The 25,887-nt window shown below is 34.8% G+C and overlaps 1 protein-coding gene across 3 annotated transcripts in view; it reads right to left on the reverse strand.

The window, feature by feature from the left end:
• LOC125650892 (uncharacterized) overlaps nucleotides 1-25,887 on the reverse strand; it is a 67,970-nt gene that overhangs the window by 10,064 nt on the left and 32,019 nt on the right. For all 3 annotated transcript variants that reach the window (XM_048879468.2, XM_056153341.1, XM_056153340.1), the window contains 7 exons: nucleotides 16,105-16,214; nucleotides 11,721-11,811; nucleotides 6,334-6,450; nucleotides 3,551-3,638; nucleotides 1,787-1,900; nucleotides 557-596; nucleotides 135-272 (listed from right to left, as the gene is read on the reverse strand). In XM_048879468.2, coding sequence (XP_048735425.2) covers nucleotides 135-272; nucleotides 557-596; nucleotides 1,787-1,900; nucleotides 3,551-3,638; nucleotides 6,334-6,450; nucleotides 11,721-11,811; nucleotides 16,105-16,214 — 698 coding nt within the window. The remainder of the gene's footprint in view (nucleotides 1-134; nucleotides 273-556; nucleotides 597-1,786; nucleotides 1,901-3,550; nucleotides 3,639-6,333; nucleotides 6,451-11,720; nucleotides 11,812-16,104; nucleotides 16,215-25,887) is intronic.

Consider the following 25,887-nt stretch of genomic DNA (forward strand, 5'->3'; position numbering starts at 1 on the left):
TTTAGCCCAAGTTTGATTCCAGAGGTCAGTTGAGTGACTCAGATCAAAAATATTCAGGGAATCGATAATTGTAACAAATCATTAACAAATGCGCATGATGGCCTATAGATGAGATATCATATTCATAAACTTACCCACATAACAGCTGAATTTCTTTGTGTATTTTCTGAGTTTGGTTCTGAAGTCTCTGAATGTCATCTTTCTCTGGTCTAACGGATTCTGACAATTTCTGGGCGAGAGATGCATGTTCCCCTGACAACTCTCTGTTGGCCCTTTAAAAACATTCAACATTTAGTATACTAAACATTACTGACCTTCACCTTTAAAAACATTCAACATTTAGTATACTAAACATTACTAACCTTCACCTTTAAAAACATTCAACATTTAGTATACTAAACATTACTGACCTTCACATATATCATCAAAAGCAAAACCTTATACATTTGTATGTGATAATGTTAAGTACAATGCATCAGTTAATCAATGAAGTAATGCAAGGACCACATTATACAAACTGTTTACATTTCCTTGCTTGAAGGTGTTTCTGACTTACTCAATTACTCTCGTCTCTTCCAACTTTAAGTCTATCAATTCTGTAAAAAGAATAAACAATGAAAATCACATTCATCCAAAATTGACGACTACATGTATATCAACAAAAAGAGACCCACAGGCCTTATCAGTCACCTGAGTATCACTAGCCTCAAGGCCTATGAAATCTATAACAATTTTCCTATTCTGCATATCTAAGCTAAATTCTAATATTTAGAAGCAGTATAAAACAAGGTGAGTGCTTGATTCACAAAATGCCCCGAATGTACTCATACTGATGAAAGACTTTACATGATATACAACGTATGTTACATTAACACTACATGACTGTTTTGAACAATATATTATATTATGTTTTTCATCAGTATGTCACTTTCGGGGGTATTTGTACAGCTACTGAATAATAGGACTTGGCATAAGCAGAATAGGAAAATTATCAAAGATTCCATAGCCCTTAGGGCTACTGATTCTTTTAACTAATAATCAGGTCACTAATAAAATCTGTGGGCCTCTAAACTGATGCATCATTCCAATCAATCTTCTGACTATTGTCTTAGATTTCAATTGTTACTTTCCTGTGTGCGACAAAGCAATTTCACATAATTCCTGCAATGGAATCTCAAATGACACTGCCAAAAACATTGATGTCATTACATCCGAGTTTGTTTCCACTGATATGTTCATCGGCATAGTAACTGTAAGTCATTGAAATATCGAAAAATTTCTGACAGATATTAACACAAGTAATGTCCTGCCTTAGTTCTGTTTGTGAAAGGAATCACCAATCACTGTTGAACAGTTCTGTTTGTGAACACTTGCTCCTGAGAGAGACCGCTCCTGAGAGAGACCAAGTCCTATTTCCACAATATTGATAATGACATTGACTATGACCTTCCCATTTACGACATATGATATCTTTATTTAGAATAGTTCAAAAGTTATATTCCAGGTTAGAGTTGTGGCATATAAACAAACAGGTTAAAAACTCTGTCCTTTATCTTCAATCTCAGGTGCATACAAAACTTTGTCCATGAGATTTGATCTCAGGTGCATAAAAAAACTGTCCTTGATTTTCAATCTCAGGGCATAAAAAACTTTCAAGAACAAAAATTATTCAAGAATCCAATGAAGAACTAAAGATGTTGGCATTTCTACAATCAATTTCATTCAAAACTTACACATTAATTCCAATCATGGAAAGTTTAAAATGGACTTGTACTAGGGTAACTACCTGACTGTTTTTTCTCGAAGCAGGTTTTCTCAGCTTGGAACTCCCGAATGTCCTCCTCTGACGGCTTAGGAATTTTCTGCAACTCTGTAGCTTTTTCATTCATCACAAGTAACTCTGCAATTTTTTTTAAACTTCATACTGTATGCAGCTTTAAAGAGCACTTAATTACTACAGACGTACTTTGTGGGGTCGTATTTGCGGTGTACATTTCCAATTCAGCCTACAAGGTCATAATTCTATGGATGTGTACGTAATAAAAATAATCATTTTTCAATCATTTCATCATACCTACATTATATTTTATGTTAGTTACAGTACCACAACAAATTAATGGCTGATCTACCATTCATCAGGATTCAGCATGAATTGTATGTGTAGATACACATGGACAGTAATTCTAACTACAGTTATTGCTTTAAAAAATGTTGTAGTTGTTTTTATCAAAGCATTTGAATTAATCTTCAGCATTAGAGTTATGTGAGGAGTCCTCAAGTCTCACATGTATAAGCCTATCTAGAGGTGTTTATCATGCGTTGTAGATAGTCTTGTTACAATAGTCGCCGACTATCGAAAAATCATCGCAGAAGGCCCGCACACAACGACAATCGATTATAAATTTTTGACATTGATTGTCGCTAACTATTTCAGAAATAATTTAGTTAACAGAGCCCATACAAGTTTTAGTATTATCAAGGGACATAACTCTAATTTACGTAATAATTGCTGGGGAAGATGAAGCAGTTTTGTTTCCAACTTTCCATACCTTTGAGCAAACAGGTCGAAGGTATGGACCTTTTTCGATTCAGGAAAAAGGGCCACCTAGTAACAGTAATCTACATTTGGAAAACGTTCATTCTACAGAATCTATAATTCTGATGATAGCTACAATGTAATGATGAGGAATGGGAAGGACTTTCTTAATCCCTAATTCATTCTTTGTAACTATAAATTATCTATAATCAAGGTAATGGTAGTTTGACAAACTCTTGAATAGTTTATGATTTTAGTACTTTGACATAATTCTTTGAATCCTATTTGCTTTCTGACCAAATAAACAAGAGAACATCCTCATTTTATTACAGTCTGTGTGCAAAGTTGCACGACCTCAAAAGGGAATTCTGTCAGACTTCTGAAATCACATTCATGGCATGGTCCTATGAGCTTGACAATTCATTTGTTGACTATCAAATCAAAACAGATTTTATGGGACATCTGTGTGTGAATTTTTCATGTTGCAAAAGGATTTCAAGAGTCCAGAAACTACATCATCAACAGAAATGCTGACCTGATTCCACCCCAAATCTTTGTTGTGGGGCAAACAATCATTATATCATAATTTAACTATACAATGGGAATAAATAACAATAGTTTAGATGAATTTATCTCATATGTACATGGTGAATATCATTCATTGTATAAATTGCAACTTTATTCAACAACCATTGGATATGAGTGGACCATGACCTTTGGTAAGAACCTCATAAAACACTGACAGTATCATTTATATGAATACATGACTTATAATGTACTAAAGCATTATCTAAATTAAACAACATCAAAAATGTGGTGTGAAATAGATTTTTCAAAAGTCCCATTTTATTTCATCACTAAACACTTTAAATTGCAAAATCTAATATTCATGGTGAATACGTCTTGTTGAACTGGTACATCCACCACTTCTTCTCTTTGCCATATGGATAAAGCTGATATATATCTTAGACAAATAAACGTAGAATAGAAATATCAAAATATTGTTGTATTTACCTTGATTTAACTGTTCTGTGTTTTGTATAACTTCCAATGCAAACTCTAGGATCTGTTCCACTTCGGAATTGAGCTTCCTGTTGCCTTCCTGTAAAAGCATTACTAGTTGTTATTGACACACTTCTTCATGGATATTTTCTAAAGTTATCTGCTACTTAACAGTCCACTCTAAATAAGTGTTACAGTTAACTTGTACTTATATTACAGTCCACTCTCAATAAGTGTTACAATTACCTTGTACTTATATTACAGTCCACTCTCAATAAGTGTTACAATTACCTTGTACTTATATTACAGTCCACTCTAAATAAGTGTTACAGTTAACTTGTACTTATATTACAGTCCACTCTAAATAAGTGTTATAGTTAACTTGTACTTATTTTACAGTCCACTCTAAATAAGTGTTATAGTTAACTTGTACTTATATTACAGTCCACTCTAAATAAGTGTTATAGTTAACTTGTACTTATTTTACAGTCCACTCTAAATAAGTGTTACAATTAACTTGTACTTATATTACAGTCCACTCTAAATAAGTGTTATAGTTAACTTGTACTTATATTACAGTCCACTCTAAATAAGTGTTATAGTTAACTTGTACTTATTTTACAGTCCACTCTAAATAAGTGTTACAATTAACTTGTACTTATATTACAGTCCACTCTAAATAAGTGTTATAGTTAACTTGTACTTATATTACAGTCCACTCTAAATAAGTGTTATAGTTAACTTGTACTTATTTTACAGTCCACTCTCAATAAGTGTTACAGTTAACTTGTACTTATATTACAGTCCACTCTAAATAAGTGTTACAGTTAACTTGTACTTATATTACAGTCCACTCTAAATATGTGTTACAGTTAACTTGTACTTATATTACAGTCCACTCTAAATAAGTGTTATAGTTAACTTGTACTTATTTTACAGTCCACTCTAAATAAGTGTTATAGTTAACTTGTACTTATTTTACAGTCCACTCTAAATAAGTGTTATAGTTAACTTGTACTTATATTACAGTCCACTCTAAATAAGTGTTATAGTTAACTTGTACTTATATTACAGTCCACTCTAAATAAGTGTTACAATTAACTTGTACTTATATTACAGTCCACTCTAAATAAGTGTTACAATTAACTTGTACTTATATTACAGTCCACTCTAAATAAGTGATACAATTAACTTGTACTTATTTTACAGTCCACTCTAAATAAGTGTTACAGTTAACTTGTACTTATTTTACAGTCCACTCTAAATAAGTGTTACAATTAACTTGTACTTCTCCTGATTGGTCAATATAAATAGTCTTTAGGAAAGGGGTCGTCATCAAACTGTTCAAAAACAACTCTAATGCTTGTCCCTATAATGCACGCTCCAAATATCTCAAATTAAGACTGAGGTCCAACCCCTCTCCTTCCGAGCCACTATTTATAACAGAAGATGGCATGCCTTGGTCTAGGAATGCATTTATTTCATTGTTCAGGGACACTTTAGTCAAGGTCGGCATTAATCCCCATGCCAATAGCGGCCACTCTTTCCGCATAGGGGCTGCTACTTCAGCTGCCTCAGCTCATATTGAAGATCACCTAATCAAAGTATTGGGTAGGTGGTCATCGGATTCTTATTGTAGGTACATAAGAACACCATCTTCAGCAACAAGACAGGCCCAACAGGCCCTTATGGCAGTAGGCCTTTGAGATCCTTAGGATACCGTACATAGTCATAATCACCGATCCCACTCACGCCGCTTTTTGTTTTTGCTCGGATTGTTTGTTTTGACCTACCTCGGGCATGTGTTGTGCAATGTGTTATTCCATCATGGCAGACTTGGCCTTCTAGATCCTTGGGGCCCATGTACATATGTTTTCACTTAACCGAATCATGCTGCCTTTGCTAAGATTGTCCTCAGCCATGTTTGGTGCAATGCATTATGAATTTACAATTTTTACTCTATTCCTTCTTATTTTGGGGCAACTCAGCTATTCAATATGTTTTACATTTCATACCTGATTCTTGGGCAATTTCTTACATGTCGTAGCTCAACATGCAAGAAGTTTACCCCAAAATTCTCAGGAATCAGACTCCATTTCGTTTCAGCAGTCAGGTCATTTGCTTCACTATACGCTAATGTCAGCACGAAGCTCATGAGTTATCGGTTTGACACCTCAAACTCTCATACTCACTGAGTTGCGGAGTATGCCAGCTGGCTCTCCACCGACATGACCTCGACCTCTTTCTCAGCTCAACTTCTGGTTATTGCAGTACCTGTTTGACACCTCAAACATCACATACTCACCGGGTCGTTGAGCTCAACATCCGAACATGCAGCATACTACCACTTGGCAGAATAGCACACCTCACTGTTTTGCTCAGGTGGACCTCTAGTGTGCCACGTGGGTCAGATGCTTTCATGTATCTTGCATAGCTGGGTTTGCCCTTTCGCCAAATATTTCATTTTGTATCATTATCTGACCAGTTGTATATCATTATGTGATGTTGTATATATGTTGGAATATGCATAATATATTTTAAACTCAAACTGTCTCCTGTTGTTTGTTGACACAAAACTGTACCATGTGACTTCAAAACTAATTAACTCCATCGATCAATTGGTTGCAAAAGGTTCTGAGAATTTCTGTATTAATTTCTATCAATTACAATTAAGTAAGATCATAAGTCTTTTATCAAAAACACTTTTGTGATAAATGACAGAATGACTTTAAGCAAGTAAAACACACAACGAAGTGAAAAAAATTCTCCATACATTACAAATGTCATATACTGACCTGAATTTTCTGTAATTCCCGAGTAGCTGCCTGTAAAGCTGCTTTCTTCCATTCAATCTTTCCATGTCTAGAACAAACATTACTCAAGGCTACCATCTTCTCCCTCAACTCAATTTTCTACAAGATAAATCATTCAAATCTTAATCTATGAACCAACAACTACCTTGAAGAATATCTTATGCCCATCATGAATCTAATGGTCACAAAATGTTTTGCTATGTTATATAAAGCTTGCCAAAATATGAATGAAAAACAAGACCAAACTCAGGTCTGGACCTGCTTCAACAGATATTGCCATGCATCACCAACTAAATTTTAAGTTAAATACGTTCAAAATATGAGTTGCACATTTTCTAATCATTTAATTGTAATCATTGTGCAAAGTCTGCAAATGCTAAATGAAAACTGTAACAGATACAAATGCCCCAAACAGTATGCCATGACAAAAATAAATCGTTCCAAACCTATGATGGAATTTTTTAAATCCACCTAAAAACTAGATGTGTAGGAGAGACATGCATGCTTCTGGATAACTCTACCACAATGTCAATGTATGACCGAAATAATGAGCAAAAACTGAACTGTTTTAAATTTACTAAATCCAAGGGGCATAACTCTGCCAAACATTACCTAACCAGAACCATACACAGTGAAAAAACTTTTCCCAATAATAAAAACTGATGAAAAACGTATTTGTTAAAAAAATAAGTTTATGTACAACATGACAAAGACGCATCATTTTTAGATGATTTAGAAAGAATAATCAAAAATTTTAAGAGCTTAAAGGAAAGAAAGTTAGATAGGTAAAAATAAAAGAAGAATGACATCAATTTGTGTTTGATTTTTTGTTTGATATGATATATTTAGCATGTTTACAATAATGTCCAGGTTCTCCCAATTTGATCAAAATGTTGACAATTTCTCCCAATTTGAAAGCCACAGGACCCTTTTGAAAAATGTTGAAAAATCACTGTGTATGGTTCTGGTTATGATTATTATTTTATGAAAGGCATATATATAATTTATGTAAAAATACATAATATCACTATATGCATAATAATATATATCAAATATTTGTTACAAGTATTTTTCAAAGTCTGCTTTACTTGTAACTCTAATACCGTAAAGTTCTTCAAACTGATTTTTCAAACTTCCGAGCAAAATACATTCAGTTTTGTTGATATTAATTTTAAAGCCAGCACTTTCACAAAATTTATTTATTTCATCTAGGGTATTTTTCAGAGAAATTTCATTATTTACCACAACTGTTAAATTGTCTGCGTGCTGTATACTTTTTATTTCAGAACTATCTATCACAACACCGTTAAGGAAAAGTGCAAGTTAAATTGGGAAAAAATTGGTAATTTTTGGAAGGGGAAAGGGCCGGTATTCGGACCTAAAATAGGTCTTAAAAAATCACCGATACAGTAACCTGGCCTGTATAATCTCATGATATATCTATATCCCATATCTTAATTCAAAATGACAGGAGCATATCTAACTGAACAAGAAGTACTGTGAGCAATGCTCACTAAGAATACCCCCCGTTTACCCTAATCTCCCAAAGGGTGCTGTTAATAGGTATAAATTACCTCTTTCCTGAGTGTAAAAATATGGTATGCCTTTATAAAAGAAAATGGAAGATACAGTCCGAACACAAATCCATGGCATAAACCTATAATTTTGACCTTGAGATCAAAGGTCAAGGTCATAAAGAGGTCATGAATGTACATGACACATAGTCTCATGGTGATACACCCATGTCTTATGGTATGACTATGTCAAAACCCTATAATCAATTTTGACCTTGAGGTCAAAGTTCAAGGTCATATAGAGGTCATGAAGGTACCCGTCACATCGTCTCATGGTGATACACTCATGTGTCAAATATGGTATACCTATGTCAAAGAACAAAGAAGTCATGGCCTTGACACGAATCCATTGTAAAAACCTTTAATTTTGACCTTGAGGTCAAGGTCATATGGAGGTCATGAAGGTACCCGACACATCATCTCATGGTGATACACTCATGTGTCAAATATGGTATGCCTATGTCAAAGAACAAAGAAGTTATGGCCCGGACACGAATCCATTGTAAAAAAAAAACCTTTAATTTTGACCTTGAGGTCAAGGGTCAAGGTCATATAGAGGTCATGAAGGTACTCGACACATCGTCTTATGGTGATCCACCTGTGTGCCAAATATGGTATGCCTAAGTCAAAGAACAAAGAAGTTATGGCTCAGACACGAATCTGCAGACAGACAGACGGACGGACAGACAGAGTGATTCCTATATACCCCCCTGAACTTCGTTCGGGCTGTATAATAACTGATTGTCTATAAAAAAAATCTGCCAGCTAGACAGACAGTGAGCACCCTGTCTGATGATTGGCATAAAAAATTTCCTATAAAACATGACTGTTTTCTTGATCTTCATTACCTAGCTGCAATAATGTAGCCCTATCCAATTTTTTAATTCTGACGTTTTCGGGATAGGGCTACAATTCCATAGGATCTCCGTAATGGTGCAAAATAATTTTATGAATAACCGATAATAAACTCTATGTATTAGTCCTAAATGTTGTTTACACCAAAAGGAGTACCAACTTTGTGCTCGGGCATGTCTAATAAAGGTGTTTTTCATTAAATATAATGTACAGCATGCAAAATTCTTCGTCTGCTCCGCCATGCTTGTTATCGCGAGATCTCGTAGGTGGATCTAATGAAAAACCTAAACATTGACAATCAGCGCGAAAATGTAGTTACTCGAGCCACTTCGACAAAGAAAGGGAAATCATATTGTTGCAGAAAGAATTTACACTCTGCAGTTCGGTTTTTAACTTGATATTAAATTCAAACCTTTTCAACACCGACGAAATAGCTTTCGCCTCCATACTTGTCCATTGATGTAAATACTACCTTATATGGCATATGCAAATGACTTGACAATCGGAAGTTGAAACTTCAGTACATCAAACATGGCGCACAAATATGAATCGAGAAATTGGAATTCATCGAAATTGTTGAAAACGGTAGAATAAGAGCCTCACAAATCTTAAGTTGCAGGTTGTAAATTTATATATTGACTAAGAAACATAGAATATCATTTTATTTACGTAAAGAAAGTCAGGAAATGTTTAGAATGAGCGCAAATGTTGCGGGAGTGAATCACTCCCGCATTTGCACCATTACGGAGATCCTAAGGAGTTGTAGCCCTCTCCCTAAAAAAAAAAAAAAAAAAAAAAAAAAAAAAAAAAAAAATCAGAGAGGGCTACATTATTGCAGCTATTCATTACCCTACCCCCCACCCCCCCTCCCCCCAAATACACATATGGCTCATCAAAATTAAGGCATATTTGAGCCACACTCTTCTACAATCCTTGCATTACATTTTTATGGATCAGACTATGATTCTAACCCTGATCAATCAATTTTTGTTACCAAACTAACATGGTTATGTACCTATGATGGCGATATAATAACATGTACAATGTAAACTAGGCGTATTCATCCCAGATGAAAGGAACAGGTCAAAATTTGAAGCTTATTCTGGACTAATTTAACTCTCGGACATCTTCGGTTGGCCTTATTTGTATAATGTATGCATTGCACCTTCTTCACACATTGTGACAAACCATCTAGTCATCAGCAACCTTTGTGCCAAGTAAAGGATTCTAATGTCTCTCTATCACTAAAATATAACCAGGACAAAGACAAATTGACATGATTTCTATATACCTCGGTATACCCCCAAACTTTATGGAGGGTATAACTGATAGTAAAGCTCAAACAATACCAGAAATAACCCAAACAAAAATCAGGTGAAATGTTCACACCCAGACAACTTTTACCTTATCATGAGACAAGTTTGACTTCTTCACAACTATGCTAAAAAGCCATATTATCAGAATATGTTAGCAAAAGATATTTGTACAAAGGACTGCATCCCATCATTTTATACCCATACATGCCAACTTTCCCAATTTAGGTGAGATTTTCCTGATTTTTAACATGATACCTGCTTTCCTGATTCGGAATACAGAAATTCTACTCCATTTCTTTGTGGCTAGCCATTCAGAAATCAGGACAATGATCAGCCATTGCTGTTTACCTGTGTCGTGTGGTATCGGGGTGGTCTACCTGTGTCGGGGTGTTTATTATACAGTGAGGATCTTGTTTTGATAGTAATTAATCGGGAAGATGGATTTCAAAGTGGCATATTCTTTACACAAACGTGAACGACAACAATGATAGTTACACCACCAAACAATCGGACATTCCCGATTTTTGCCTTTTCGGATGGCTGACAGCATCCATGATAGGCAACAGGTGTATCAAATATATTTTTTCAATTATATATCCGAATCTATAGCTGCAATGTATTATAAATTTATAAGGGGCCTAGTATTCAATAGACTTTTTGAAACATAACTCACATAAGTGTGTACTTTTGCCAGTTAAATTTTAATGTTGAATTTGATTTATTTCTGGTAATTATTTTAGATGTCATGGGTGCAAAGGTTTTGTTTGTGAACTTCGTGGCAGGGCAGAACACTCTTTTTTTGGTTGCTATTGGTTCCATCAGATTCTGAAATGCCATGTTTACAGACAGCAAGATCGCCTCTGACTGTAGTTGTACCTAAATGCACGTGCTTTAATTTAAATTTTGATATCTAGTCCAGTCATGTTATTTAATACGATGTAAAAGGATGCAACTTCAAGTATTCATTAACAATACGTATGTAACTTATTGTTGGAGAGATATGTTACTTTATCTTTATGAACAAGATTGCTACATGTAGCCATGTCCCCCAACACCTCAAAAAGAGTTGAAGCACAAAAGTCTCACAACTTCTATAACATATGTAGAATCAGAATTGCGGTGGAATATGATGATAATGTGATTAACAATCCAGCAAAATTTGAACAAAATTTGTACAGCAGTCTCTGAGGAGTTGCATCCATAAAGTGTTCCTGTAGTGTAACATGTACAAATTCAACAAAGTCCCATAACTCCTGTAAAACTTGTCAAATTAAAATGGCTGCACAATATGATTAACTACATGTACTTATAGTGACTAACAATCTTACAAAATTTGAACAAAATCTGTTGAGCGGTTTCTGAGGAGTTGTGTTCACAAAGTGAAGTGGGACAGACGGACAGACACCGGTATTTCTACGTCCCCTTCTGCATTGTGGTGGGGGACAAAAATGTATTATGATTCGATCGATATTTTCTTTGAAAAGACAAATATTTATTTTAACGACAAAATTTGCGGATTTAGAGCTTTGAAAAGAGGTTGTCATGAGCAAAATCCCCATGGGGATTTTTAAAAGTTGGCATGTATGTATACACATAGGTAAAAAAAATTCTCATCATTTTATACCTGATCATGACTACAAGTCTGTGCATAGTGAAATATTTCAGGTGGATCTGTCAACCATTTCTGTTCCAGCTCCTCAAGTTCTTTTTTCTTCCTGTTAAAAAGATAGTTTTGTAAATATCTATTATCAATTCAACCTAGGTGTAAGTAAACACATTTATTCTATAATCATGGCATAAAAGTTTCATCCAAACATAACCCCAAACATTTTAACAAGAGTTCAAAGGGCTAAGTCAAGTATCACACATCAAATAAAAGGCCCATGGGCCACAACATTCACCTGAGTCTATCTGGTCCTGCTGTTCTTCAAAAGATTTTAAAATAGATTTTTTACCAGGATTTTTTTTAACCCATCTCAGCAAAACAGGGTCATGACTTAACCCAGCTTGAATCCACTCAACACCAGGAAGCCCTATATTCCAGATCATGTAAAATTCTATCCCAGATTCTAGCCCCACCCTAACCCCATGGTTCAGACTTTTAGACTTTTTTTCTAATTTCCCCATACATTCTCATGTAAAACTTTGAATACATATTGTGGGCAAAACCTACCCTAGGACATTGATTTGAAGAAGCTTGAATCTGCACTACCTGTGGATGCTGGACTGTGGATAAATATGACTTTTCAAGACCCTGTTGTTCTTGAGAAGGTTTTTTTCTTATATATCTCCTTGTACAACTTTTATCATCTATGTGAAATATCAATACCCACTTGGTTCAAAAGATATAGTCAAGTTTAAGTTTTTGAAAGTACATCAAAGTTCAAGATCACTAGATTCACAAAATTCTTGGTACAAAATGCAGTCCCTGGTCATAAAGAATCTATATGTGAAATATTAAACCCCCATCCCCCTTGGTTCAAAAGATAAAGCCAAGGTTAAAGTTTCTGAAAAGTAGGTCAAAGTTCAAAAGTCTTGATACCAAATGAAAGGCCTAGTCATGAAAAATCTAAATGTGAAATATAAAAGCCCTATTTTCATTGGTTCAAAAGGTATAGCCAAGGTTAACATTTGTGACAAGTAAGTCAAAGTCCTAATGAGAGGCCTATTAATGACTCATGAGGCACCTATATGTGAAAATCAAAGTCGTTCAATGTGACAAGTCCCGTGGGGATGTTGAAGCATTGAACTGCAGTATTAGACTTATTACTTCAAGCAGATCTTGCAAGAAAAACCTATAACGAAAGACTCAATTGTCCCCCATCTTGTGAGATACAAAATGACCTCTCCCCTTCACCTCAGCCGTAGCTTTGCCAGGACCAGCTTGTGACACATGCTCAAAATGACATCAAAACTCTTTAGCAAACATTTGTTAGAATGATGCAAATGAGGCATCAACCTAGTGCCTTGTAGTCCAGTTGGTTTCATTTTTTTTTTTCATCCATTGCTTCCAAAATGGATCTAAGCTCACACAGAGCCTTTGGGGAGTAATGATAATGTTTATGGACTTTTTTCAATATGTCATAAAGAGACATAAAGATGTATTGAGAGTAGCATTGTTTTTTAGTGCACTCAAAACTCCCAACTCTCATCAATGGGCTACACAATGAATAGGTAGAACATATGGCCTATTTTGACATATTCTTATAGCCACACTAGCTTTTGAACCCAAATCAACACTTATCCCATCACACTCAACAGCTACAAGTTTTTCCCTCCAATCCATGCATTCGAATTTCTGCATAGCCCTATCAATGGAATCAAACACACCTTGGGCATGTGCATGTTCAAGGTCCTCCAACATAACAAAAAATCCCTTGATTCAACATCTGTCAGAACTCGACAATATACAATTCTATTTTTACCAACACTACTGTCAGTAGCATCATCAAACATAACAGACAAAGCTTTAGCATTGCTGAGGGATTCTTAGACCCCTTGCCTAATATCATCAGCTATATGAGGTGCAAATCGTGCACAAGCCTTATCAGTTTAATAACTTTTCACACTTGCAAGTTCTGAACCATTTTTATTTGTAATTTTAAAAGTGTTGGATACACTGTAAACAGCATCTCTGCCTGCAGAATGCAGTACGCTGCGTTAAAAATTGAACACGAGCGATTTATTTTTCTCACTGAGCTTTTGTAGTACAACATCCATGTTACCCACACATTCATTTGCAGCACATCGTTCTTCTGCTTGATAAGCACCCTGACATTGTAAATGTTTTGGTGAAGAAAAATGTGCACAGGGGATATGAAGTGGGTATGTTGTATTACCGGTAAGAAACGACAAATTCCAGGCAATACTGCAAAATTTCTGACACAGTGCAAATCATTCCATTGTCAGTTTCAGCTGAACCATCAAACTCTGATTGCCAAGCAGACTGAAACTCACGTTTACATTTTAATTCATCTTTCTTTTCATTTTGAACATTCTCTTTTCTTTTGTTTTCCGATTTCTCGCCGTTTTCCCCACTAAAAGACGGTTGTAAAGCCATCTCACTCAAACAAAAACAATAGGTTGTAATACTTGTAGGATGCTTCGTTTGGGAACCACTCATTGATATAATAAGATACAGTTCAACTTAATACAAGAGGCCCATGGGCCTAGAATCGCTCTTCTGATACATTGTAGAACAGGCAAAAATTCTCACTAACCAAGATTCATCAATTAACAAAGTTTGATGATGTTAAGTCAAATAGTACCTGAAAATTTAAATGTAACTGTCCAAAAGTAAGTCACGGTGACCTACTTTTGGTCGACACACTGAAGACTCAAGATGCATCAACTATCAATTCAAATAGTATTCAAATATAGCTGTCAAATTCCAAAAGAAGGCCACAGTGACCTACTTTTTGTTCGACACACTCCAAAGACTCAAGATGCATCAACTGACAAAGTTTCATAATTGAAGTCAAATAGTACATGTATCTGAAATATTCAGATATAAATGTCAAATTCCAAAAGTAGGTCACATTGACCTACATTTTGGTTGACACACTCTGAAGACTCAAGACCCATCAACTGACAAAGTTTGATGATTGTAAGTCAAATAGTATCTGAAATATTCAAATATAGCCGTCAAAATCCAAAAAATAGGTCACGGTGACCTACTTTTTAGTCAACACACTCTGAAGACTCAACATGCATCAACTGACAAAGTTTGATAATTGTAAGTCAAATAGTATCTGAATATTAAACTATAGCCATCAAGTTCCAAAAGTAGGTCATGGTGACCTACTTTTTGGTAAACAAACTATGAAGACTCAAGGTGCATCAACTGACAAAGTTTAACAATCCTAGCTTTCATAGTGTCCAAAATATGCATCTAAAATTGAAAATGTGAAATTTGAATGTCTGCAAAATTCAAAAAGTAGGTCACTGTGACCTACTATTTTTATAAATATGTTTTGAGGCCTATAGACGCATCAATTTACAAGGTTTGATGATTCTAAACCTCTCGGTATCTGAAATAACAACCTAAAATGTATTCATAAATGATTAGCCACAAAATTCAGAAAGTAAGTCATGGTGACATACTTTTCACATGATGCAGTTCAAGGTCCCATGATCCATCAACTGACAACTTTTGATGATCATAGGCTCAAAAGTGTCCAAGATATGCATCAAAATCCATTTAATAATAATTACCTGCGAAATTCAAAAAGTAGGTCACCATGACCTACTTTTGAGACAACATGATATTAGGTCCTAAGATGCATCAATTGACAAAATTTGATGATCCTAGTCTTTATACTAAGCAAAATATCAAAGTTTTAACGAAACAAAATTTAAGGTCAACTTTGAAGTGACCTTGAGACCACACCCTTTGCCCCAGGATGATGCCTTGAACAACTTTTTATCTACAACCTATCCTCATCCATATGCATAAGTTTGGTGATAATTTGCCCAGTGGTTCTTGAGAAGATTTTTTAGCAACCACTACTTTTGTTTGCATTTTCCTAATTATCTCCCCTTGTTAAAGGGTCACAACCCTAGTTTTAGTACAAATGAAAGCCCTTGGGCCAAGGATACCCTGTGACAAATTTGACAAAAATTGGCCAAGGGGTTCTTGAGATATAGCCCTTTTTCCAAAAAGTTGACACACACCGCACGCCAGACATATATGGCCATATGATAAGATAAAAATGCTAAAAAGAAAACATTCAAATATATTCGAAGATTCCATAAAGAAAACAAGGTACAGACTTCATTTAATTTATATTATTACATCTAATATTTTAGGCTTAACACAAGTAAGATAGCAACATTTCTTACAGAAATAATCACTTGCCCGATTGGACAAGTGTATATTGAGTTTCACTTGTCCGAACTGAGCTTTCACTTGTCCCGGGCAATCGGACAACCATTAATGTTCATCCCTGGAGTTGATGCAATACAAGGGGTATAGGGAAAGAGAACAGAAAAACAAGAAATGGCCTTACTTCTCAACTTCTGTCTTCTTTCCTGCAATTATTTCCCTCTGTGCTGCAATATGGGGCTCTACCATTAACAAAGCTGATAACTTGCTCGTGAGGTCATCACAACAAATTTCCTGGAAAATGTACAAAAAATATTTTGTATGTAAAGCTGACTCCAAAAGATATGTGAAATTTATGCATAGACAATAAAATAATTCAATGAGTCCAATATTTGAGCCTTAAAAGGAACACTTAAGGAATGCAGACAACACAGCTCAATGGGAAGCGTGATTCTACAAAACCTATACACTTAGTTCAAAAGGTTAAAGTTTTTGAAAAGTAGATCAAAGTTCAAGGTCATTATGTCAAAAAAGTCTTGGGACTTTATGAAAGGCCTTGTCATGAGGCATCTATATGTGAAATATCAAATCCCTACCCACATTGGTTCAAAAGAAAAAGCCAACATTAAAGTTTTCGAACAGTAGGTCAAAGTCCAAAGTCAAAAGTTTTGGTACCAAATTAAATGCCTTGTAATTAGACATGTATGTGTAAAATATCAAAGCCCTATTACCCTTGGTTCAAAAGATATAGCCAAAGGTAAAGTTTTGTAAAGTAGGTCAAAGTCAAAGGTCACTAGGTCAAATCTTGTTACCGAACTAAATGTCTTGTCATGAGGTATCTATATGTAAGGCCTTTTTTTATTATTGAGTTGGTTTACAGATCCGCCGCACTGATTTTTTGGGATGTTGGGAAAAAAAGTAAAATGGTTTTTCACTCCTTTTTATATTTCCGACGCTGTAATTTTTCCTTTTCACAAAAAAGGGGAAAAAAAGAAAGAAAATAGATTCCGTTGGACTGGATATTTGGAGACAGACGCCTCCGTCGAAATCTCGGGACAGTCCATAATATCCATGTGTCATGTGTGGAATATCAGTCAACTTCAGCCGGTGCTAACAATTATTCTGCACCTTAGTAACAATGCTTTTTGCTTCCAATAAGTTATCTGTTTATGAAACTAACTTCTAATTAGCATTAGTTATGCATTGCATACCATATAGATATGTAAATCCCAAAATAAAAATAAACACTTCTTTTCAGATGGCATCCATGACGTACGTTGGGTTGCACTAATCACCTAAACAAGTATAACCCTACCTGACCTTACCATGCATACATTTTGCCGAGGATACACTTTTAAATTCTTATTAATGAATTTTAAAGAAATATTCTTCATAATTAATATGTGTAATTCTTCATATATTGAAGGAGGTTGAAAACATATTTAACATTGTTGAATTCATTCATTGTATAAAATTTGTTGACTACCAACAATAAATTGATCTGACCTATATAAAATTCAGAATTTTTGAATAAATGCTTATAGGGTTCATGAATTTTATTTATAACTTTACTTGACTTCATAAATAAGACTTTTTAAACTTAAAAGTAAATTTTTAGACGAAATATATGCTTGGTAAGGTCAGTCAGGATTTTGGTACTTCAGGTGATTAGTACATCCCTATATACGTCATGGATGTCATCTTTTGAATGGAAAAACGATGTGGTTCTTTTATTTTTGGATTTACATAACTAAACAGTAAACAATGGACATTTGATAATGATAGAAAGTTAATTTAATAAACAAATAACATTTTTGAAGGAAACGGCATTGTTGCCAAGGTGCACAATAGTCGCTATATACCATCGTCTTAAGTTGACAGTGAAGAGAAAATTAAAGTTGATAATAAAACATTGACCTCAAATCAAGTTCATTTTTATTACTTAACATTTTGTCATTTGAACTTTTTTTTTTTTTTTTTTACCTCCTCCAAACGGATTTGAAAATTTTGAAATCCGTAAACCAATTTAAAAAAAAAATTGGCCTAATATATTAAAGCCCTATCCCCCTTGGTTCAAAATATATAGGCAAGGTTAGAATTTTTGAAAAGTACATCAAAATCCAAGGTCAATATGTCAAAGGTCTTCATATCAACAAAAACAAAAAAACAAAAAAAAAAAGTAAAGTTGTGAGGCATCTAATATGTAAAATATGAAATACCTATCCACCTTCCTTCAAAAGATATAGCCCAGGTTAAAGTTTTTGAAAAGTAGGTCAAAGTCCACAGTGAAGGTCACCAGGTCAAAAATTTTGGTACCAAATGAAAGGCCTGGTCATGAGTCATCTAAATGTGAAAATATCAACCCAACCCAACCCCTTCCCAATAGAGCCCAAGTTATAGTTTTTCCCTTAAAGTGTGATGCCGGCACCAACACCAGGGTCATGACATTAGCTTTTCTGACATTTGTCCCAGCCTGCAAATAAAAGAATGTAGTGATTATGCAGTATGGAAATATTACTCTATGCTTCCAATGATTTCATGTCCCCCATCATACAAAGAGATAAAGCTGAAACATCTTTTAACTATCAAATTCTTCTACATGCATTGTGTTTATTGCAATGTTGGGTTATTTTTTTGATAAGATGTTTTTTACTTGAGTTTTAACAAATCAGTGAATCAGCAAAGAACAAACCGGTTGTATACATAAAAAGGCCCAAAAAATTTCTCTCTATAAAATGTGTCTGGAATTAACCTTAATCAGTGTTTTAAGAAAGTAAAATAAATGCCAGGGCCTGGTTTTTCGAAAGCTGGTTAACTTTAACACAGTGGTTAAGTTTAACGCAGTGTTAACTCCTAACCAAGTGATTAGCTAACACAATGGTTAAATTCTGTTTTTCGAAAGCAATTTAACACATTGATTAGTTAACACTGTGTTAACCGAGTTAACCACTTGCTAATCATTTGATTACCCATAATGCACATGTACTTCCTATGTAAACAATAAGAATGCAGGAGTAAATAAAAGTCTTGTTTGTGGGAGATAGCTGATGAAATGTTCATGTATTGTTTTGTTTCAAAATACATGACAGTGACTGTGAGCCATGCACTTATACTTGTATAAATGCATTTATTAGTCTATTCAATTTGAATAATCATAGAGGTATTGGATATAATGATATATACTAGGCCTTTAGAAGCCTAGTTGAGAAAAACGGTGCTTATGTTGTAGAAAGCAGGCTCATTGCATAGTTTATCAAAGTGGGGGTTTATAGGGAGTCGAACAAGTTGACTTCACAATTGTCTGAAAATACTTGACAAGCCAAAACAAAATAATTTATACACCCCCCCCCCCCCCCCCTCCTAAAATGAGTTGTTCTGTACGAGCCGAACCTAAAATCCTAAGTTGCGTGATGGGGGAGGGGGTCGGTTTCATCCTTTATCAGTAAAATATACGGGTTCAGTTCAAGCTTACATTTCAACTACCAATCACTGGTGCTATGATATGAAGAAGCGGGGAAGGGGGGTGTCAGACTTTGCATGTAAAAATAACAGTAAACGTATGTTGTCAGAAATAATGGGGTGAGGTGCTACATGTTTTGGACTAGGAAATAAAACATGGTTTTCTATATTGTTTGATTCATAATTGGACAAAATTTATGGGAGGGGTTTAACGACGATGCTAGCCTATAAAAAATTCTAAATTTCTAAGAATATCTAACTTTTTTTTTTTTTTAATACTCTTTAAAAGTCTTATTTTCCCCAAAACAGTTAAAGATATTCATGAAGAAAATGATAAATAAATTTACCTTATGATAGTCTGCTCACATACATATTTATAGCATTTTATATCTATGTACTTTTTATGCATTTATTTATTTTAATATTCTTTTTATTTTAAACATAACACTTGATCCACCACTCCATTTCTACTAAGGGAGATAATCTGGAATATCAACAATGAAAAACTCTTCCTAAGTTTGTGTTAACAACTATTCTGTATTAGCCTAAATTGAATACTGTTCATATTAGATAGCCTTCAAAAAGAAAATACATGTATGTACGTTTCATGCATGCAAATCTTCATTTGAATCAGTTGTAAATGATACAAGGGATTTTCAAAAGGTCAAGGCCAGTGCAGACGATAGTGTTTTTAAAGTTGGTGTTTCAATGGAGATTATCATCATGAACTAAGGGCCTGCATACACTTTGACATTTGGAAGCCAAAATTAGGTAAAATTATATCTTAAGCATGGGTCCTGTTGCAGGATTTCATATAAGTGAATATAATACGAGTTTTATTGACACCCCCCCCCCCCCCTTATTGAAAGTTTCTGCCAAAAGTATCTATAGATGCGTGCAAGATATTGCCACTGACAGAAAAGTGTAACACCATCATCCAACTGTACTAGTTTTTTCCATTAGCTGTTCCCCTTAGGTAAATTTCATGAGATTTGACGAATATATGAATTTATGACAACATAAACAACACACCGTCATAGTTCAGCATCAATACACACCTCAAAATGTCTAAGCCTTTGAAATTTTCATGATTTTTGGTCTGAGGCGGACAGAAAATGAAGTAGGCGGCCATTTTTAACCACTGTGTTAAGACTTAACACAGGTACTGGAGGTGGATTAAAGTTAACACAACGTTAACACAGTGTTAACGCAAACTCGCATTTTGAAAAACAGTTAATCACATGGTTAACTTTAACACAGAAGTTAACACCGAGTTAACACTGTGTTAAAGTTAATCAGCTTTCGAAAAACCGGGCCCAGGTATACTATGTCAACAAAATCAGAATTATAGTCCTAAATGGATAGCATTATGACATCATGAATAAGACATTTCCCGCCTTTTTCTCAAAATAAGCCTGAAAACTGTCAAATGTCATACAAATTATTGCTCAGGAAAAGATGTGCGCATTTGTCGAGCAAAATGAAAATGATATACAGTGGAACCCCGTTATTACGTTTTCCATTTTGTCACGATAAAATAACGTAATAACGGGGGCAACGTAATAAACGTTCCCAGTGAAATCCATTAAAAATATCATTTGGAAATTGTATATCGTCCGTTGGTACTCCGTGAAGGGGTGTGTGAATATATGTTTACTGTTTCTTTGTTTAAAAGACTATGATACTTTGTTTTATTTACATCTTATCTTTAATGTTCGTAATTCTTCATGTTCTTATCCCTTTTCTTTATTTCTGGTGTAGGATTCATAAGGATGTTTTGATAAACGTTGCTTTTCTGCATTCGTTTGGACCGCCATTTTGTTCAACTTTAAAACAATGCGTTCATGTAACTTTCTCTCAATAACTCGTTCCGGTTCGTATTCAACATTCGTATTAAAAAAAATAACAAAACATTGTTTTTATTAAGTTCGCGAATTACACAATACACAACGCAATAAAAAAAAAATCCCATCCAAAAAACAACAAAACTATAGACACAAAACGCACACGATACCCAACACTTACACACTTTTCTCACCAATGATAAACACGGAGAACAATTTAAGCGCAATCCACATAAAAAAAATATAATGATGCACGAAGATTTCATTTACAACGCTAAATGATGGCACTAAAATCACGTGCGCATCAGGGGATTTTAGAATATTCACAGAGGTAAATGCCGTGCACGAATCGGCCGATAACACAAGACAGTTTGGTCGGTGTATGTATGGACGAGATTTACGAACACCTAAGCTGCATGTCCAAACTACGGACAATTTTTTAATTGAACACTTCCTTTAGTCACCTATGTCCAAGAAGTTACCCAAGCGGTTTTAACATTGCTACGATAAATCTTGTCTTTCATGTTTGGTACCAAAGTTGTCCGTAAATAGAGTTTTAATAGCGAAGGTAATCACACAATGCTGAACACGCAGGTAGTTGAGAAATTATTTCTTTGATTATCAAAATATGAAAAATGAAGTAACTTTCATAGAGTACAATTTCTAAATAAACATTATTTAATTGTTTATCACTGGCTTCGATACGGGGTATTCACCTGTATTGATGTCGCTAGATCTATCGAAGCGTGATCAGTCAAGCGTCTCTAATCCCCAAACAGACCAGGAAATTTACGTGGTGACTGCCTCAGGCAGTCAAGGTGTGAATGGCTTATTATTTTGAGAATCACTATTGAATAATTAGGGGTTTATTACGTTTTCGTCGGAATTTTTACAACGTAATACCGAGTCCCGGCATCTTAGGACAACGTAATAACGAGGTCTATTTTATATAGGTTTGTTAAGAAATGGTTTTGTGCTTTGAAATTCCAACGTAATATGCGGACTAACGTATTAAAGGGGGAACGTAATAACGGGGTTCCACTGTATATTGTGTATTATTTTGAGATGAACAAGAGGTACTGTGAGCAATGCTCACTAAGAATACCCCCCGCTTACCCCAATCTCCCATAGGGTGTTGGTAATAGGTAAAACTTCAGTATTATGATCCAAAAGGTATCTAGGAACACAGCATCTCCATGCGATGAAAAAAGCCATTAAAGAATTTAAATGGAAACCATATTGCTACTTCGATGTCCAGTGTGCGTGACCTTTGACCTTTTGACCCCAAAATCGATAGGGAACATCTTCATCCCATGGGTAGTCCATATGGATGATATGGTGACTGTAGGTGGAAAGGATAACGCTTTAGAGCCCGGAAACCATATTGCTACTTCGATGTCCAGTGCACTTGACCTTTGACCCCAAAATCGATAGGGAACATCTTCATCCCATGGGTAGTCCATATATATGATATGGTGACGGTAGGTGGAAAGGATAATGCTTTAGAGCCCGGAAACCATTGCGTCTACAGACGGACGGACGGACAGACGGACAACCCGATTCCAGTATACCCCCCACAACTTGTTGCGGGGGGTATAAAAACATGCTTCAATATGAATTTGCTCAACGCATGCGCTGTATGTTTTCTAAAAGGAAAACCACCTGAATTTGTGGATATTTTCATTGAAAATGGCATTTTTGCAATTTTATGCCAACTTCAAGCTCTCGTCATATGACACAAATCATATTGCTGATCAAACTGAGTGAATTTTGGGTTTGCTAAACTATTCCTTAATTGAATACCAGGATTTGAGCTCCAAGTGAAATCATCAATATTTTGGGCCAGATGACTGTAGAAACTGTACCTACTTCTTTAAAATGTTTATCACTGGTAAACCTTTATAAATCACTAGACAATTGTATGAGCAAAGATACAATGCATGACATATTGCTGATCATCAAACTCTTTTGTTTTTGTCCCCTACCAAGCAAAGCAGAAAAGGGGTGTTAGTTTTCTCTCCCATTTGTCCATCAGTCATAACTTAGTTTTCAGGACTTTTTTTCCATCATGCTTTGATTCAGGAAGCTAAGATTTGGTATGTGATTTACACATGTTTACAAATCAAGTTGAAGTTTTGTCCCAGTTGACTGATTTTTACAAAGTTCATGAGATTTTTTGTGCCAAATGTAGTTTTCCAGACATTTTACCATTATGACTCAAATTAGGAAACTGAAATTATCTAATGCATTCACTTTCATCATGGTTGACTTATTCCAACAGAAATTGTAAGACCTAGTTTCATGATTAACGGACCTATCTTTCATTCTTGTACTCTGTGTAGCTTTCCGTATTCTTTTCATTGTCCGAGTTCTGTTTAATTTAACAAATAAATTGCAAATAAATTTTATTTTCCTTTTTGCTTTTCATGATTATACACAAACTGTTGATGTAAGATTATTCACGCAGAATATTGTGCAGAACACGTAATTTGGGGCCAGTAGTGGACATGTATTGCTATGTAATATTTAATGAATGCATGTTTGATTTAACACTGTCACTGAACAGTAATTTGCAGTGTTCTCTATATGTATAAAACCAAAATATTTCCTCACAGCAATGTGATTGGGACATATTTATTCTTATGCTGTTGTATTTGATACAACCATTTTGATGACAAAGTGAGGAACTTTTTTTTTTGCCCAACTGCTATTTTATTTTGGGTGTTACTAATCGAAGTAATGTGTAATGAATTGAATCAAAATAGACAAAAATGCATGAACCAAACTTTAAAAAAAAAAAATCAAATGAGAAGGAAATCTTGGTATTGTTAATTATCTCAGTCCTTCTTGTGAAGTTGAAAATGTGAAAAGTTTACAGACACCACACAAATTTTGATAAGAAAAGCTATTGTGAGCTTAAATTGATCATGACTCTTTTTGTTACTCTTCAAAACAACAGTCACATGACTTCTAGGTTAGTTAACACCCCTGTCATCCAAATAAAATAAAAATTACAAGAAATGTGAACATCACAGCATCAGCAAATTTAAAACAACACTGAAAATTTGCTGTTATCTAAAAAGCACTGAGAATTCTTTTTTTTTTATTATTGCTGCAATTCTTGGGCACCCTACACACTATAGGAAACCCACAGCCAGTTATAAATGAGTCATAGCACATTATGACCAGACATGGGTTTCCAATGACGAAAACATGTAACTGAAAATGGGTAAAAAGGAGAATTACGGGAATTTTCATATGTGTAGGAGTTTATCAGCTAGAAGTGTAAAGGTTTCTAATTCATGTGTTACAAGTTCCCATGAAATTTGATCCCCAGGAAATATTGAATTCAAAGTAAGTCTACAAACTACTGCCAAATCTACTGAGAGGAAAAATGAACTTTACATTTTATTGCAGGGCTCAACACCAACTTTAAAAAGAACAAGACCAGTCAGACCAGTAACTTAAAATTGTACTAGACCTGACCCTAACATCACTAGACCTGACCCTAACATCACTAGACCTGACCCTAACATCACTAGACCTGACCTTAACATCACTAGACCTGACCCTAACATCACTAGACCTGACCTTAACATCACTAGACCTGACCCTAACATCACTAGACCTGACCTCAACATCACTAGACCTGACCTCTTTTATATTACATAGATATTTCAATCTCTCAGTATCCTAAATAAGCTACTATGTGTTGAATAAATATAATGAAAATTAATCTGTCATCAGAATGATGAGAATGCATGCATTTCTAGAGAAAGAAATTGGAGATGATTTTCAGTATAAAACATATCAAAATGACTGTATGCTGTATTCATTCTGATTGTTGTACATTTTATTTTTCCTTTGTTTGATAATAGCCTTTATTCATCCAAGATGACACAAAATAGCATAAAACTAGTCATCATAGTGATCCTGCATAAAACTTGCTCTGCATTTCCATTTCTTTTATATACCCTTTTCCAACCCCAAACCCCCGAGAAACCAAACGTCAAATAGCGACAATGACAAATCAACATCCAGAATCACTGGACAATGGTAGAGATGTAAAAACTGATATATCTGTATATTATCAATCAATTTCATTTCATACAATCGGAAAAGAAGAAGATAACAAATCAAAGATTATTCTCACAATTTTGTTTGCGAAAAAAATGATAATACTGCACAACAGTTGTCATACATCGCTGGTAACCCTAATTTGGTGTCGCTATCTCTTTCCAATCAGATCGCAAAGATCAACACACCGACAGGCAAATTTTTCGGCGTTGTGTGCCACAGGAGGTAAGGGAGTCATACTGACTGTGGGTTACCGACGATGTTGTCGTAAAGTAAATGACTTTCAATATGCCACCAGAGGGTGTAGTGCATTAGAGAACATGACAGGAAAGATAACTCTGGGTAGAACATTGCAATATCATGAAAATGATTTTGAGCAAAACAATATTAGTACTGTAGATTACAAAGTTAATTGTAAACAATGTTATTTTAGAAATTTCAAATATATATACTTGGGTTTTATAATTAAACGTAATATTTTGACACGACCAGTCAGGCTACCATGACACAAAATAAATTAGACCGGACCAAGCTTTTACTAGTCTGAGTTGGTCGGACATCCCTTAGTGTCAAGCCCTGTATTGTAT

The sequence above is a fragment of the Ostrea edulis genome, chromosome 1 (assembly GCF_947568905.1).
Source record: "Ostrea edulis chromosome 1, xbOstEdul1.1, whole genome shotgun sequence".
Lineage (NCBI taxonomy): Eukaryota > Metazoa > Mollusca > Bivalvia > Ostreida > Ostreidae > Ostrea > Ostrea edulis.